Source organism: Serinus canaria, chromosome 3 (assembly GCF_022539315.1).
Source record: "Serinus canaria isolate serCan28SL12 chromosome 3, serCan2020, whole genome shotgun sequence".
Taxonomy (NCBI): domain Eukaryota; kingdom Metazoa; phylum Chordata; class Aves; order Passeriformes; family Fringillidae; genus Serinus; species Serinus canaria.
The window spans coordinates 109,721,038-109,739,197 of record NC_066316.1 but is presented as its reverse complement, the minus strand read 5'-3'; the positions used below and the strand labels follow the sequence as shown (position 1 = coordinate 109,739,197).

At 50.4% G+C, this 18,160-nt stretch overlaps 1 protein-coding gene across 2 annotated transcripts; it reads right to left on the bottom strand.

The window, feature by feature from the left end:
* Positions 1–2,504: 2,504 nt before the first annotated feature.
* Positions 2,505–17,371, bottom strand: PAQR8 (progestin and adipoQ receptor family member 8). 2 transcript variants are annotated; one of them, XM_050972970.1, is made up of 2 exons: positions 17,262–17,371; positions 2,505–7,581 (listed from the first exon to the last, which is right to left on the bottom strand). In XM_050972970.1, exon 2 carries the CDS (start codon positions 7,543–7,545, stop codon positions 6,487–6,489), a length of 1,059 nt encoding a protein of 352 aa, XP_050828927.1. In that variant the 5' UTR covers positions 7,546–7,581; positions 17,262–17,371; the 3' UTR covers positions 2,505–6,486. The 2 variants fall into 2 exon arrangements, with proteins under 2 accessions (XP_050828927.1, XP_030092201.1); XM_030236341.2 differs by having other exon boundaries at positions 17,197–17,264.
* Between the last annotated feature and the right edge of the window lie 789 nt (positions 17,372–18,160).

The following is an 18,160-nucleotide window of genomic DNA, read 5'->3' as shown; positions in this document are numbered from 1 at the left end:
GGTTTAATGGAAGGTGTCCCTGCTCATGGCAAGGGTTTGGAATGAGATGGTCTTTAATGTCCCTTCCAACCCAAACCATTCTGGGATTCCACAGGAGGAAGTAGAAGAAAATCCGTATCAGAAAGTGGTGTTTAGGAATAGTGACTGTAAGGCAGGAGAAATGAGGAATTAAAGTGAAGATCTAGATTAAGCTTCATCCTTGACAAATTCTGTACAGACAAGTCTGACTTGCCGAGTTTAAGATGAGCCTTTTTAGCTTCCCACATTCCTGCTATCTATTCATAAAAGGCAAAAGAAATTCTTTACCGGGCTCTGCTTTCGTGGCAGTGGAGGACACAGATGGAGACATCTCGCCCTCTGGTGGGTGAAGACACAACCTGCAGAAGCCTTGGTCTGTGTGGCATATTAAGAAATAATAATTAAAATTACTGGTTATTGGAAGGAAAAATAAAATATATTCTAGCGGTTTTAAGTTCTGAAATTCAGAAAAAATTGCTGAATTGTGTATGTGATCACACACAATTCTCCCAGGTATGGTTGATGAGTTGAGGATCTGGAGCGATATGACAGCGATATGACAGAAAGGGATCAGAAAATCAACAAAACGCCATGATTGAGAAATCTCTAAAACTGGGATCCCTAAATCTGGGAAGTCAGTGTGCTGGGGTGTCTCTCTGGAGTGTGTGTAGAGAACACCAGCAGTGTGGGGACTGGGCATGATGAGGCAGAGATCTGGGTGCATCTGCAGGGCCATGATCTTGTTGGGATCAGGAAGGTGAGGTGGGACAGCTCCCACGACCTGAATGTTGCAATGGAGGGCTACAGACAAGCCACATAGGTGAGGAGAGGGAGCTGCCCTGTAGTGAGAGGACAGCTGGAGTGTTTGGAATTCTGAGTGGATGATGAGCCACCAGAGAGCTTACAGGGGAAGGGTTCAAGGGATAACCAGTGTGGGTGATGTACTGGGCCAGTTGCCTCTCTGCAGGCCCTGCTCCTCATGGGGGACTACAGCCACCCTGATACCTGCTGGAAGGACAAGTAAAGAGGGATGGAGCATCTCTCCAAAGAAGAAATGCCAAGAGAATTGGGATTGTTCATCCTGGAGAAGAGAAGGCTTCAGGGTAACCTAATTGCAGTCTTCCATTACCCGAAGGGAGCCTACAGGAAAGATGGAGAGGGACTATTTACAAAAACATGTAGTGACAGGACAAAGGGGAATGGCTTCAAAGTGAAGCCATTAGTTTCAACAAGTTAGTGTGGGGTTGGTGAGGCCTTGGCACTGGTTGTCCAGAGAAGCTGTGGATGCCCCATCCATGGAAACATTCAAGGTCCAGTTGAATTGAGCCCTGAGAAACGTGGTCTAGTGGAAGGTGTCCCTGACCATGGCAGGGAGTTGGAACAAGATGATCTTTAAGGTCTCTTGCAACCCAAACCCTTCTATGATTCTGTGATTCGCAGCCCAGGAGGTTTCTGGAATGCAGTGATGGTAACACCCTCCTCCAAGTGATTGAGGAGCCAAAAAGGACAGGTGCTTTGCTGGACATCAAACTCACCAGCCATGGTTCACTGGTAATGTGGGCGTCAAAAGGAGAGCTGGCTAGTGGAGTTCAGGATCCTGAAGGAAGGGAGAATGGTAAACATCAAACACTAGACCTCAGACCCTGGCCTCTTTAGAGGCCTCTATCCACTTGGTAGAGTGCCCTGGGATAAGGAGGCCTGGGAGGAGTCCTCTCCAAGCTCAAGAAAAGTCCATTCCAGTGAGCAGGAAGCTGGGCAAAAATGCCAGCAGGCCTGCATGGATAAACAGGGAGCTTCTGGAAAAACTCAAACACAGAAGCAGCAGAGAGAGGGTGAAAGCAAGGACATGGATAGAAGGGAACACAGAGATTATCTGAGTGTGTAGGGATGAGGAAAGGCAAAGTCAGACTGGAATCTGTTTGGGAATGTCAGAGACAACCAGAAGGGTTTCTATAGGGTGACAAAAGGGAGAGTAGGGAAAATGTTGTGGGCCCATTGCTCAGCAAGATGGAGCTGGCTACAGAGAACATGGAAAAGCCTTCACCTCAGTCTTTACCAATGAGATCAGCCTTCAGGAACCCCTGGTCCCTGAGAGCAGGGGGAAGGGCTAGAACAGGGAACATGTACCTTGGTGGAAGAGGATCGGGTTAGGCAATATTTAAAGGATTTTATAGGTGTGTATAAATCTCTGAAGGGAGGGTGCAAAGTGGGCAGGGCGAGGCTCTGTACCAGGTCCCAGGGCCAGGACCAGAGGGCACAGGCACACACACTGGAACACAAGAGGTTCCTCTGAACATCAGAAATACTTTTTTAATGTGAGGGTGGCTGAGCACTGGCACAGGTTGTCCAGAGAGGTGATGGAGTCGCCATCCTCAGAGATATTCAAAATCCATCTGGACGTGGACCTGGGCAACCAGCTCTGAGTGGCCCTGCTTGAGCTGAGGGTTAGACCGAGTGGCGCCCGGAGATCTTTTCCAAACTCAACCCCTCTGTGACTGTGGATGATGAACTAAAATTTCTCTAATCAGTGTCAGGGCAGTTGTTCTGCACTTCCCTTGTGTAAAGGGAATGAAATCCAAAAGATATCATGAAACCTTGGAAGTGCTTTGAGATGCACAGATAAAACCACACCTTATTGTTCATTATCGTAATTATTATCTCTCTAATATATCCTCTCTGTAATTATTATTCCTATTTTTTTGTAATGACTCATAACCTTGTGCAGTTGTGCATTTGGGAATTTCACACCACACCAACTGTTTTGCTTTCACAGATTTTTTTTTCCATTAAAGTTTTTAAATAAAGATCAGTACAGTACAAAGCTTGAAATATCGTCAATGTTTTCAACAACACAAAGTCAGCAGGGGGGAGTTGGGAAGGGAATGGTTAATAAGGAACACTCATATCCTTCCCTGTTTCCCAAAGGAAAAAATATAAACTCTTTTGTACTTCTGTTTAGTAACAAACAGTGCTTAAAAATAATCTTGTCAGTAAAAGATGTAAATTGCAAGGCACATGAGGAACCTGTCCTTGCCTTGTTACACAAATTAGGCATAAATACAAATTGAAGGCACCTGTCTCCATCTTCCCCTCCTGCTCTGTACATGGAGCAAATGCTGTCAGCAGGAATTGGCTGTTAAGAGCAACCATGGACCACGGAGCAGACAGCAAAGAGGCTGCCCTTGATCCTCAGGTTCCTTCAGAATTAATCCCCAAAAGAAATAGCACAAGGCACATTGGGATGAATTCTCAGGAGCTGTCCTGGTTTGCAAGATCTGAAGTAACACTACCTCAGGACCAGAGATTCCTGAGGACTGTGACCTCAGGGATCCCAGAGAGATCTCAGGTGTGCTCAACCCTTGGTGGTCAGCTCTTCACCAAGCCTGGCCACTGGTACCTTCTTCCCAGGCATGCCTTCTTAGGAACACCAGGATGGAGGAGACCTGCTCCATGCAGTGAGCCCAAGGAGAAGCTCCTGGGGGGCTCAGACAAGCTGAGCATTTATCACAGTGGCACTTTGGCTTTTTCCAGATCCAGCCCCGGTGTCGTCTGGATCACTGGCAAAGCTTCCACAGCCACTTCCCAGCTGAGACTGCAGCGTGTGGAGTCTGCCCAGGAAGGCAGCCAGGTGCATAAGGCACAAGGATGAAGAAAGAAGCTGGTTGCAGGAAGAGGAGGATGGAGACAGGGATGACGGAAGCTCCAGTGTTGGTGAGCCCCTTGAGACACAAGGGCACATCCTCACAGCAGCACAGATCTCAGCTCACTCCACCCATCATCGTAACCAGGAGGTCGGCTCCAGGTGGGAGTGCAGGGCCACACAGAGATGGGCATAGCTTCACCTGAGGGGAAACGTGGCAGTGTGCAAAACCACCTCCACTGTCACACCACTGCTCCACCGTCCACTTCTACTCAGCCAGGGAGGGGGAAATATGATCAGAAGTACCTTGGAAAAGTCATGTGGGCTCCTCTCCATATCCCTGAACAAGACAGAATTACCATACTCACCCTCCTTCAACAAGGCCAGGGCATGTCATCCATTTTCAAACCCTCAGAGAAGGGGACACCTGGGTCATCCCTTCCTTTGGTCCCAGTATAACTCCAGATAGCAGCAGAGCAGGTTTGCTATTACCAGCCATGCCCAATCCTTCTCCATTGCATCCCACAAATGAGCTCTGGACCAGCCCAATTTACCTCTGCTTCTGCACAGAAACCCACTGATACCATCCAGCCAGTTCCACACCCAGAGCCTTGTTCTGCCTTACCCACCACAAAACCAAGGCAAATTAGGCTGTGAGAAAAAGCTGCTCGCACTGGAAGCCTTTTCTCAGACTGGGAGGAGACCCACAAACAAAGCCAGAGACCATGGAGGGAGCAGTCCATCAGTGCAGCTGAGTGAGCTGAGCAGCCAGCTGCCATGCAAGGAGGAACTGCTGCTGGCCTCCACTCCAGCCCTTCCCTGCCAGCAGCTGCATTGTCCAAGTGAGTTGGCTCAGAATTAAAACCAGCCGAAAATTACTGACATTTTTTCAGTAGGATTGGTTTCCCAAAGGTCCCTCTCCTGTCACTGGCTCACTCTGTGGTGAGATGAACTTCTGTGCATGGGAAAAGGTTTAATGAGGTGCAAGTGGGACCACCCCTGCTTGGCATCTCCCCTGAGGAGGATTTTCTTCTAGGTCAGCATGGCTGTACCATTTGTACCATCAAAACACCCTATGAAATCCAGTGATTAATTTCTAAGCTGAGGCCAAGACTGATGAGAAAGGGTGGAGTTGATGACCTCCTGAAGGCTTTCCTATGACTTCTTCTCTTATAATCCTATAGCAAACTTACTTCCCTCTCCCTTTGTATTTGATTTTCTATAGGGCCATGAGTCCCAAATTTACCTGCTAAACACAGGACCAGCACAGTGCCAATCTACAGGTCTGTTTTCCACCACCTATTAACAAATCTGTTCTCCAGCCCACCTTGCTCCTCCAGCAGGACAGCACTGTTTCCTTCAGGTTAATCTTAACCCAGCTAGGAGGCTCTGCAGATATAAAATCCCTTCTGGAGGGAAGGGCAAAACCCTTCTGGGTAACAAATCCCATGCACACACATGGAACATGAACACACACACACACACACACACACCTCAAGAGCTGAAACACAGATGAAGTGCAGAAATCAGTGCTTGTCCTCACCAACCATATCCCCAACCCTACACTCTGCCTGCTCAGAACCAGCAATCACAATTCCTTTGCCTGCCCTTGGGCTCAATGAGACAAATCCATGGCTGGGATAGATCCCGTGGATTCCTTGGTTTTAGCAAGGATTTAATCCTTCTTGGTGGCTCCATGTTCAATATTCCCCCAAGGCAAGCACTGAATAGATTCTTCTAATGGGAGACACAGTAATCCAGCCTTTGTTACCTTGGACAGGAGTGATCAATGGACATTAAGTGACCCTGACCACTATCTTTGCTACTCCACACAGGAATCACCAAGTCCCAAGGACAAACCCATCCCGAGGTTGTGCAGGACTCTAATGTCATCACTCTCCTTTACTTTTGCTGTTTCACCTTCAGCTAATACTGATAAAAACATGCCAGAGTCACAGCCCCACTCATCACAGAACAGCAACCCTGCAGCTTCAAGGGCAGCTTTCCCACAATGCTCACCAAGGACACAAAGCACCATTAAGAGGGGAATAAAAACTCCACCTTAACACGGTAGTGTTGTTGGAAGAGCAGAGCCTTTCCTGTATTAAAGAGATGGCATTCAAGTTAGTCCACATTTCATGGACATTGCTAGAGGTTGGTCAGACTCCCTAGACAGATGACCCAGACCCAGGTTGTTCCAGAAGACCCCAGGTCAAGCCAGGATCTCCAAAGATGTTTTTCCAAAGCCACCTAAGCAACCTAACTTTGACACCCTTGACAAGGGGAGCTCAGAGAACCTGGCTGGAACAGGAAAAGGATTCTAGCAGCCACAGTGCCACATGTGCCCTCACACCTGAACCCTTGAAACACAGACTTCCCAAAACCTTCCGACTGCCTTTGATAGGAACAGTTCTCATACAGACATGGCCAAACCCAGAGAGGTCATCACATCCAGCTGTGCTTCTCATGGTGTTGTGAAGCCCTGGCACACCCTTCTGCAGTCCCACAGCCTCCAGGCTATCACCCCTGACCTTCAGCAAGGTCTTACCCACAGCTCTACCAGAATGAACAAGGAACCTCTGCCTATTTCAGCATCCTTGGTTCAGTGACTTGTTCTGGCTTAAAACACTCCATGTTCCCCCCCGGATGGCAAAAGGCAATCCCTGCTGTGAAAATGCATCCAGCATGAAGTGTCCAGCCCTCCATCTGAATCCAGGGTCCTGGTTAGTCATGGCGTGTTAGGCAAGTAAGACAGTCATGTCTCTAGTATGTTACGCCTTTTTTCTTGATTTTCTCTGGTGATGTCATGCCTGTCACGTCCGTGACTCTCAGGAGTCCTTTTTAGCCAGGCTGGCCTTGATCCTGCATCGCAGGATGTAAGCTGTGATGGCACTACAGGCCACCAAGCCAAAAAAAGAGACGCAGGAGAGATAAACAGTGAAAGGCCCGTGTCTCTTCAGGAAAATCTCCTGCCTGTTCTTGTAATCCAAAAGAATGGCCTCCAGCTGTGACAGGGTGCAGATGGCCAGGAAGGTGTGGAAGATCTGGTGGGCGTGGCCAACAATATCACAAGAGCCAGGGAAGTATTTCTCAGGGACAGGGCAGGAAAAGAAATAAGCACTGATTAGGAAAAATAGTATCTGGTACGTGTGGTACCAAGCAGCATCCTCCTCACAGCCCCCCAGGTGACACACAACCACACGGTGAGCCACGGGACTGATATCCAGGATGAAAGCCAGCCCTGCTGGGATCACCTGGCACATCTTCCTCATGATGGGGTAAGGCCGTCGGTACCGGTATTTGGCGTAGCAGCAGCCAGCACAGGACAACCAGCCGCAGAAAGCTGCTGCTGGCAGGAAGAAAAGCCAGAACTTGTCATACCAGGCTTGGTCAGAGCTGTAGTAGAAATGAGCCAGGGCACTGCCATACTGGTAGATGCTGACTCCAACATAGTCCACGAAGTAGAAGGTGTAGTGGTACAGCTCTGACTTGGACTGCAGCAGGTGGGCCAAGAGGCTGCAGGTCAGGTAGGTGACAGAGGAGAGGACAAAGATGAGCAATGGCAAGGACCACGCATCCACGGGCAACTGCTCGGCCTCCACAAACGTCTTGAACCTCAGCAGCACGGCCAGCGCCGCCAGGAGATGAGTCCACACGTTGACCACCTCGTTGTGCTTCTGGAAGAGGCTGAGGAAGTAGTAGCGCCAGTCCTGGCCGGTGGGGCGGTACCCGCTGTGGATGTAGGGCTCGCGGAAGAGCTGCGGCACCTCGCACTCCTTCACCGTGCAGGGCATCTTGGGGAGGCCGTCCTCCAGCAGCCGGGGCAGCCGGCTGAGGTGCTGCCCACTGAGGGACAGCGTGCTGAGCCGCTCCAGGATGGCTGTCATCCTTCAGCCCTGCACCAGGGAACGTCTCTGCCTGCCCTGAGGGGATGGGAGAAAGAGAAAATGTTAATGGTTGTGCACTGGGAGAAGAGCATGCTGCCATTCCCAGCGGGATTAACCATGGCACCATGGAGACGCTGGCCCTTAGAGCACCTACCAGTGCCTGAAGGGGTTCCAGGAGAACTGGAGAGGGACTTGGGACAAGGGCCGGGAAGGACAGGACAAGGGGCAATGCCTGCCCACTGCCAGAGGGCAGGGATTGATGGGATATTGGGAAGGAATTCTTCCCTGTGAGGGTGGTGAGGGCCTGGCACAGGGTACTCACAGAAGCTGTGGCTGCCCCTGAATCCCTGGAAGTGTCCAAGGCCAGGTTGGACGGGGCTTGGAGCAACCTGGGATAGTGGAAGGTGTCCTTGTCCGTGGCAGGGTGTTGGGTCAAGATGGTCTTTCAGGTCCCTTCAAACCCAAACCATTCCATGATTTTATGAATATTTTCAAATTTATTTTCAAGTTAGAGAAGGGTCTGAAGGAGTACCAGATTCCCTGGGATATCTGTTCCCTGACCTAAATTCAGCACAGAGTGGGATGGCAGAGCCCTGCCCCTGCAGGTGAGCCTGCATCAGATGGGCACAGCAATGTCACAAGCCTGCCCTTCCTCCCCACTTCCTCAGGCACTCAGCTTGGAGCGTGTTCAGGAGCCACAAGCTGCCAACAAGGGGCTGCAGGAAGCAGTTAGTTGGCAAGAAAGCATCTGATGATTTATGAAGGTGATTTTTCACCTCTTACCCCAGAACAAAATGCTCAGGGACAAAACTGGGATGTAAATTACTCATCTAAGGGATAAACAGCCTGTCTGCAGATGAGTTAAGAGGGTCCCAACCAAATCATGGAGGTTGCAAAGAAACTCAGCCTTCCCTGAAACACAAGTTTCCCATGGATTACTACTGGACTGAGTGTGGAAGAGGGAGAAGTGGAGGAATCCACAGTCCCAAACCTGCAGCCCTCATCCCTCCAGTAAATAAGAAGCATCAGGACTGAGAATGACTGAAGAAATGAGAGGCTTCACATCCAAGCTGGCTGCAGTTTGGGTACAGCATCAGAGCTTTGAGAGCACCCATGGAGCTAATGCTGAGGGACTGCCAGAGAAATCCCTGGATGCTCAAAGCAGCCAAAGCCAGTGCTGGGCACTCCTCTGCCTGCTCTGCTCCTTGGTAACCTCCAGACTTGCTAAGCTCTGGCTGGCAAGATTCACATTCAGGGCACAGCAGGGTCCTAATGTGAGGAGAACAACTCCTGGCATTAAATTAATTCCCAATACCCCCTGTTTCCCAATAATCTAGATACCCCTCTTCCCTGCTGGTGTTTGTGTCATACAAAATAGAGGAGAATTCATCACAAATGCACATGTTAAACTGAAATTGGTGCTGCTGGGGCACCACCAGACTGTGCAGGGCTATGGTTACTCCTGTGAAACCAACACACACAGGTTTGCAGGAGGAGAATCTGTCTCCTAAGCTTATATGCACACAACTGGAGGTGCAGGTGATGGAGGTAGCAATTAAAAAAAAAAAAACCAAAAAAAAACCAAAAAAACAACAAAAAACAAACCAAAAAAAACCAAAAAACCCCCCCACAACTAAGTATTTCGCCTGAGTGTGGAAAACAGCCAATTTTTCTGCTATTGCAATTTTTCTCCTACCAGCTGTGTCTAGTGGTGAGACACCAACAGTTTGTGTGGGCACCTGGTCTAGTGAATGTGTCCCTGACCATGGCAGGGGGCTGGAACTAGAGGAGCTTTAAGATCCCTTCCAACCCAAATCAGTCTGTGATTCCATGATGGGAGATCCCTGCTAGGCTGTGATACAGAGGAGATGACAGTGTTAAATACCATGAGAGAGTTTCTGAAAGCAAGGAGGTGGGACCTGGCAGTCCAGGGTGAGACAGCACAAAGAGCAAAGTCAGAGCAGACGCTCAAGCAGGCAGCAAGTCTCACTTCCTGTAGAAACCCAAAGCATCTGATAAGACACAAAATATTTTCATGCTGCTTCTGTATTCTAGCAGAGGGGAGTTATCATAATTAGGTTTCATTTTCCAGAAAATTCTTTCTGCCCTACACTGCCTTGGCTTTCTCCCTTAGTGTCTCTCAAGGGTGGAGGGTTTTTTCTCTGTTTGCCACAGGGGATTTTGTCTGCTGTGTTTGATGGAGCGGCCTTAGCCACAGTAGGCAAAATGGTCCCTGGAAATGCTGTTTTAGTTTCACAGATGTATAATGCTGAAGAGAGCACACTTGCTGGGCAGTTAATGTTGTGCACACTCATAAAGACTTTTTTTCTCTCCTAAGGGTCTGCACAGTCCTGATCTATGATGGGACATGCAGTTTATTCAGCAGGTTGTGTGTCGCTGTGGAGTTACATGCCAAAATCTAGGCAGGCAAGGCAAATTTTGACTTTGGGGCAGTCCTATGAGGGCAAGGTGTGAACAGGAGGCAATACTCACTCTGCCCTGGTCCAGTGCACAGACAGTCTATTCTGGCTTCTTGTAGCTAGTGGAGTTCATTCATAAATCACGGAATTGTGGAGTGCTTCAGGATGGAAGGGATGTTAAAGATCACCTCATTCCAACCTCCTGCCATGGGCAGGGACATCTTCCACTATCCCAGGTTGCTCCAAGCCCCATCCAACCTTGGACACTTCCAGGGATGGAGCAACCACAACTTCTCTGGGTACCCTGTGCCAGGGCCTCATCACCCTCACAGGGAAGAATTTTTTCCTGCCCATGGCAAAAGAGTTGGAACAAAATGATCTTTCCAACCCAGACCATTCTGGGATTCTATGATTCAATGATCATGATGGTGAGGCAGAAGAAGAAAGGACATGCTGAAGTTCCTTACATCAAGGAGAACACAGAGTATAGACAGAGTGAACCCCAGCAGAACAGGAACTGAAAACATCCAAGAGGGCACAGCTGCACGCATAGGGCAAGAGAGACCTGCAGAGAACAGAGATGGTGCTCACCTCCTGTGGAGAAACCTGCTGTAAACTGCACATAAAACAGTAAAGGCAACACATGGGAGGGTGGCAGTTGAGCCTGGGAATAGGAATGCATGGGAATGCAGTCCATGGCCTGCCTGCTTTGTATGCTGAGAAGGGTGTGAGAGAGACAGGCAGCTTCTGTCCCAGGCACAGCCTGGCTCCGGCTTGCACCGCTCGTACTCATGCCAGGATTTTGCCAAGCTCTCTCATCCCCAGAGCTCAGTGCATGCAGCAAGCATCGCCTCAGAGAGCCTGGGCACTGCACATCTCCCTGCCAGCACAGATTATTCCAGGCAGACTTTCAGAGCTGGAAAATGCCAGTTTTAAACAGGCTGTGAAGGGCAGAGATTTTCAAAATAATAGTCCAAAATCACAAGAAACACATCTGATATGGGGTTGAACAATGCTAAATCAGAAACCTGGTACCCTGGTTATTTCAAACCTTGTTATGTGAATGAGTGAGAACAAGTTGGCAGCTTCCAGCGATCATGTGATGGGACAAAGTGACGAGCAATTAACGTTAGAAAAGAGAGAGAAAGAGAAAAAAAGAAAACAACAAAAAACAACCCAACAAAAAACCAACCCAGAAACCCAAGGTCAGCACTGGCTGTTTCACTTTCACAGAGCCCCTATTCTTTTCCCTTCACGGGGGCGTAGGAGCAGCTGAAAGCCACATTCATCGGCGGGGTGTCTCGTTGAGATTCCGTCCTCACTCCCATCTCCGGGGGATTCAGTTATTTTGGCTGCTTCCAATTAACAGCAGCCAAGTATCGTTTGTTCAGGGAGGGAGCTGCAAGGCGAGAAGGAGGGCGTGGATGATGGCCAGGCTGGATCATGACATCCACAATAAAAACTCCCGGCACAGGAGGAGAACGATCCTGTTCCAATTTTTCTCTCCCTTTTGAAGAGGGTAATTGGAAACCCAAGCTTTTTCCCAGCTCTTTTGCTTTTTGGTCACAGTCTGATGGAAGGGTTTGAATGAGAAAATTTCCTACAGAGTACAGTCGATTTTCCCACCAGTCTGGCCCCTGAGTTCACTGTCTGGGATTGAGGCTGGACCAATGTGATAGATTTGCTTGCAGGTATTCAGATATCAGAGGTTTACACAGGCTTCCAAAAAGGCAGCAATTCCTGGTAAACAAAGCAGGGAGGACCAGGGGTACCCAGCTTTGGGGAAGTCTTTAATAAATGCATGGCATTTAAAACAGGGAAAAAAGAAAAAAAGAAGTAGTGTTTGTGGAGAGCATGAAAATAACAGCAGTGGCCAACAGACTGGTTTGGAGAGCTGCAGGTGATTAATGCCTGAATTCCTCTCTTCTGGCAGTTGAGCAAAAGTCCCAGGGGAGACTCCAGGTCATTTTGAAGCTTTGGGTTTTATTGTGACCCATTCCTACATGGGGTTAACTTTGGTGTCACAGCTCTTAGTGCAGCAGGATGGCAGGGAGCAGTTCAGCTCTGGGAGAGCCTGCACCAGGGCTGCACCCAGCTCAGATGCACTGGATAAGCCCTATTTGAAACCCTGTTGCCTGAAGGCTGGTCCTTCCTGAGCACAAACATCTCCTCTTGTAATTAAACCATTCTGAAGGGCTGGAGAAAACTTTGAAAGACCATCCTGGGAGCACAATGCCAGCTCCTCCATCCTATTCTTGTCCCATGTTTTGGAAAGGCCCCTCCAGAGCTGAGAAAATAAGAGATCATGGACTGGCTCAAGAGGCAGTTCCTGTGCAGTCTTGGTATTACCTGCTTCCTTCTCCTGCCACAGATTTAGGTGCCAATATTGCTCCAGACTGCAGCAGGAACACTCAGAGAGCTCAGATCCCTTCTTTGAGGAGTTACTGGGATTTACATGGGATTTACAACCAGCACAGGTTGCCCAGAGAAGATGTGGCTGCCCCTGGATCTCTGGAAGTGTCCAAGGCCAGGCTGGATTGGGCTTGGAGCAACCTGGGATAGTAGAAGGTGTTTCTGCCCATGGCAGGCGGATGGAACTGGGTAAGCCCTTATGTCCCTCCCAACCCAAACTACTCAGTGATTCCATGATCTGATGGTCTGCGCCAGGGACCAGCCCTGCCAGGGCAGGCAGCAGGGTGTGAAGAACTTATCTATTCTCCAGCATCAGAGAGTGGAAAAGAAGTGGAAATCCCCACAACCAGAGAGGGGCCAGGTGCTTGGGGCTTCTCTAACCTGGTCTTACACTTTCCCATCTAGGAAATGGGGATATCAGTCCTCATCTACCTGAAGGAAACGGGATCTCATGCTCCTAATGCACTGGGCAGTGCTGGGACTACTTAACAGTGAATTGCACAGAAGATTTTATTTCCCTCAAGGCACTTAGGCACCCTGTTAGATCTACATCAGCCCAATTCCTGTTACTCCTCCAACAGGGACCTGCACAGGCTGGGACACTCTGGAAAATAAAAGGTGATGCCATGTGATTTACTGAAGGGCACAACTTAAAACAACATAATCTCTTCAGAAAAAAGGTCAAAATAACCTCATGGTAAATTTCAAATAAAAGAAGATGGCTCAAATTCTGCCTTTCTCCATACACACACACACACACACACAGTGCAGCCAAGCAGGGTTTGTCCAAGCTTGTATCCCTCAGGAAATGAACGCCCCGTGATGCTGGGAGATGAGCCATGAAAGCCAGTGGGAGGTGGCAGGATCCCCCACGGAAGCCATGGCAGTGTCAGCTCCCCTGCAATTCCTGGCCTGGCAGCGAGCTGGGCCAGCAGCCAGCTCAGCTGTGCTGGGCAGCAAGTGCCTCTTGACATGGGCTCAGCGTTGCCTGAGCTTTGGGATGGGGCCAGGGGATGAGAGCAGTGGAGCCAGCACAGGCAACACTGTGCTCAGAAGGCACAGTGCAAAAACAAAGCTGCTGGCAAACGCATTCCAAAAAGGGAGGTGCCCCTGAGGCCCTGTGGTGTTTGGGGGAGCAAAGCAGAAGAATGGAACCCCAAAGTTGGGAAACCAAAGGTTGAATGGGACTGGTGGCTTTGTTGTGAGACTCCAAGCATCATGTGCAAAGAGGGGGTTGATTTTCACAACATTAGGTTCTCAGAGATCAGCTGGGCTGGCTTGGCCATTCCCGTGCTGCTGCACCCCTCAAATGAGGGGCCACACACAAACTGTCAGCCAGGAACAACTCCTGAACTGTGCTATCTCCCAAACCATGTTAGGGAATGGCACAGTTCTGGTTTGCTGTGATAGCACAGCTGCAGTTTCCTCATGCCTAACCCAGCTTAGAGCTTGGTGATGCTGCTGATAACACAGCCAATAATTCCTGAAAAAAAAAAAAAACAAAAAAAAAAAAAAAAAAAAAAAAAAAAAAAAAAAAAAAAAAACAAAAAAAAAAACCAAACCAAAAAAACACCCACCTGCAGAATTCACTAATTCTGCTCACAGATCCTGACTGAGAATTCCCTTCTCTGGCAAATCCACTCCCCCTGTATCAAAATTTGCTCAAGGGCAAGGTAATATTCTGCAGCTTTTCTCCCTGATCTCCCTAATCCTTTGCTGTTTGTGCTTTCCTGATCCCCTCACCACTTTCTTTTCCCACACACAACCAACACAGCACCCGATGCTTTGGGCTAGATTTCAGGTGGCTGTGAAATCCCTGGATGAGTACATCAGGAATCAAACCAGAACAGGACACAGTCTCAAACTATAACCATCTGGTTGCTGAAGTGTCAGTGTTACACCCCTAGGCATGGTTTTGGTCCTGCCACCCCCACCAGTCCCTGCCTGCTGTATTCAGCCATGCAGAGATCACTAATGGACTGGGGCTGACCCTTTCCAGAAACTGGAATTGTGATAGCAAAGTGCCTGGGAGTTTTCTCCTTGCACTGACTGAAAAAGGAGCCTGGATTTGTCACACTGGCATCCCACTTTCACCTCCTAAACCTCCTTTAGCACTAATCTTTCTTCAGTGCAGATCTAGAACTGTGGACTCCTGCTAGCACAGGGAAACCTCAACAAGACAGCCAATCCCTCCCTGCTCAGATCCATCTGCTGATGGGACAACCCTGGAACCATCTGCCTGCGGTCAGAGTGACCAAACCAAACTGGCTGTGTGCTGTTTGTGGGTTCAAATCATCCCCAAAAAACCTCTGGGCTGAGGCTACTCAGCTCTGCTGTCATCTACAAAAGCCTCTTGCACAAAAACATTTCTTTTTTTTAAGGCTGTGGATTTTAGAGCTTTGGTCACTCGAAAAAAATGTATATAAATCATGCAAAGCCCTGCGGCTGCTGCGGGCAGAGAGGAGGCACCGCCAGGGAGAGACTGCAGCCCTGTGCCAACCCCGTGGAGCTGTGAGCTCTCCTCTCCCCTGCACTAAAAGTCTTTGTCCCCATCCTGAACCTCGTCCCATTTAACCCCATGGCCTCTCCCAGCCAGGTTCTAGGTTTGCAGTGACAGAAGTGATGCCTTTCCTGGAGGTTCCAAAGCTCCAAGGAAGAGCCAGATGGCAGATTCCCTCCACAAAAGGCATCCAGGCTGTGCTGCATTCACTTGCTTAGAACCCTAGCCAATCCCAAGGATTTGGTGGGGCTTGGAGGGTGGGAAGGAGATGGGAGCAAGCTTCTCGTTACTACCTGGAAGTGTCCAAGGGCAGGTTAGACAGGGCTTGGATCAACCTGGTCTAGTACAAGGTGTCCCCGTCCATGGCAGGGAGTTGGAACTGGACCATCTTTAATGTCCCTTCCAATCCAAACCATTTCACAATTCTGTGATGGATGAAGCTTATAAGGTATGGCATCTGTACAGCTGCAGCCTCCAGCAGCCTCCCTGGGTATTTATTCTTCTGAAATTTACTAATGATTAATTGTTTATACAATTAAAGGGCCACTGGTCTGACCCCATGAGCAAGGGTTACCCCGTAAACTGGCAGATAAAAAATTAAGCTGGTGCCTGACTCAAGATGTGCAAGTAGCTGCAAGCTCATGCACGTGACCTGGTGATGGCACCTCCCTTGTCCCCAGGTTCGCTGGCACAGCCATCCCTCCCTGCCATCCCTCCCTGCATCCACAGGGACACAGCCCTCGGCTCAGCCCTGCGGCTGCAGCTTCAGCGTAAACAAATAAAAGCAATTAATGTCCAGGAAACAGAAAATCCTGCAGAGTGCAGGGCTGTTAACCCACACCTTCCCCAGCTGTGTGGGAGGGAATGTGCAATGGTGTGGTTTGGCCTAATGAGCCCTGAGGGGGTTTCTAGGAACTGTTTGCAGCACATACCACCACAGCACCCCAAGGCAGGAGCACAGTCTGCTGCTAGAACTCAGAATTCATGGCTGCCTGTCCCCTCCCTGCCCTGGCAGAGGGCAAAACCAGACTTCAGACCTGCTGGATTCATCTTTTTTCATGACCTTTCCGTAGCTTTGCTCTTTTTCAAAGACTGTTGTCAGGGAAGCATTACATTCCTCATCCTAATCTGCAGCAAGCAATCCTAGAATCCCAAAATATTCTGGGTTGGAAAGGACTTAAAGCTCATCTCATTCCAACCCTCCTGCATGGGCAGAGCACCTTTCAGTAGACTAGGTTGCTCCAAGACTCATCCCACCCAAAAATCCTCCAACTAGCGATATTTAAATCAATTTCCAGCTCTGAAGCCACAATCCCACAAGAAGTGCACCTCTCCATCCCAGTAAAAACTTGTGTGCCCCTGTGTGTCACCTTGGCACAGCTAATGGGATGCTCCATACCCAGCCCTGCTTATTCCAGGGAGGAATTGGTTTGGCACCAAACAAACGACTGTTAAATGTTTACCTGAACTTATAGATATATATATTTGTGTTCAAGAAAACCAGAACATTTTAAGACTGTCCACAATATTTCCCTCCCTGCCCTTGAAAAAAAAAAAAAGGGAGATGCCTGTGGTGTTTTCAGCCAGGAAAACATCCAGATGAGATACAGGGGGGACATGACCCCGAAGTGTCCTGGGGAAGATCAGCAGGGAACAATCCTTCGGTGACCCTTTGGAGACGCGCCCCAGCTCGTGTCTGCGCAAGGAGCAGGCGGCAGCTCCAAGGCAAACACCGGGAGCTGGTTCTTCTCCCAGCTCACGGCTGAACTATGCATCTCCTTCCCGTGGCCTCCAGAGCTCCCCGGGTGTCAAAGTCATTAAAGGAAAATCCGCCCACAGCCATTTCAAACAAACACGGAGGAAAACCACTGCCCACCTCTATCCTTCAGGAAGCCCTTGAGATACCGGTAACGGGGGAATTTAAGGCAAAATCCGTGTCTCCCTGTTCATCCCTGCCCTCCTAAAGCTCTTCCCCAGCACCCACCTGACCACTGCACAGACCTCGGCCGGATGAACCACAGTTGTGCGTGGCACGGAGGGAAAGATCCCGCATCCCCCCACATCCCAGAGGTGTCTGCAAGCACCAGGTATCGCACACCGACCACCCCCGCACCCATCCCGGCATCCCGATTCCCCTGCTGGGAACGATGCTCCCGCCGCGGCGGGGATGCAGGAGCGCACCGGGAGCTCGCTGGGGACCCTCGGGTGTCCCGGCGGGAGAGGAGGGGACCGCAGGGAGGGGATCGCCCGCAGTGTCCGCTCGCAGTGCCCGCACTCAGTGCCTGCTCTCCATCTCCCGCACTCCATGTCCATACTCACCTCCCGCACTCAGTGGCTGCACTCACCCCCTGCTCTCAGTGTCGGCTCTCCCGTCCCGCACTCACCGCTCTCAGTGCCTGCTCTCGGTGTCCCCTCGGTGTCCGCTCTCCCTTCCCCTGTCCCGCTGCCGCCGCCAAGTCCCGGCGCCGCCGCCTCCGGGAGCCCTCCAGCCCCCGCGGCCGCCCCGCGCATGCGCGCCCCGCCCCGCCCCAGGGTGGCCCCGCGGGCCGAGCCCGGCCCGGCCCAGCCCGGCCCAGCCCGGCCGGACAAAGCGTGGCTCAAACCCGGGGCACCACCCCGATCCCGTCACCCCAGTGGTGGGTGCGGAGGAGAGCCCAGTGACACATCCGGGAGAGGAGTGTAAAGTCACAGACTCACAGAATCGTTCGGGTTGGGGGAGATCTCCGAGGTCATCGAGTCCAGCCTGTGACCAGTGCCCAGCGCAGAGCACTGAGTGCCCCGTCCTGCTGTTCCTTGGACACCTCCAGGGATGGGGATTCCAGCACCTCCTGGGCAGCCCCTTCCAATGCCTGACCACCCCTTCCATGAAGTTCTGCCTCATGTCCACCCTAAACCTCCTCTGGCCACAGGTTGAGATTCTCTCCCTTTGTTCTGTCCCTGTTCCCTGAGAGCCTGACCCTCCCCTGCCTGTCCCCTCCTGCCAGGGAGTTGTGCAGAGCCCGAAGTTCTCACCTGAGCCTCCTTTTCTCTATGCTGAGCCCTCCAGCTCCCTCAGCTGCTCCTCATAGGATTTCCAAGTCAGTGCAAGGTGGTTTGGGACCTTTGGATGTCACCTGGTTCAGCCCCAAAGATCACTTTCAAAGATGGAGATTCTCCCTGGTCCTGTGATTTTAAAGTAAAAAATCACAGGACCAGGGGCTATGCGCACCCACTGAAACACAAGAGATTCATCTGAGCGCCAGGAGACACTTTTGCTGTGAGGCCAAGAACTAACACAGGTTGC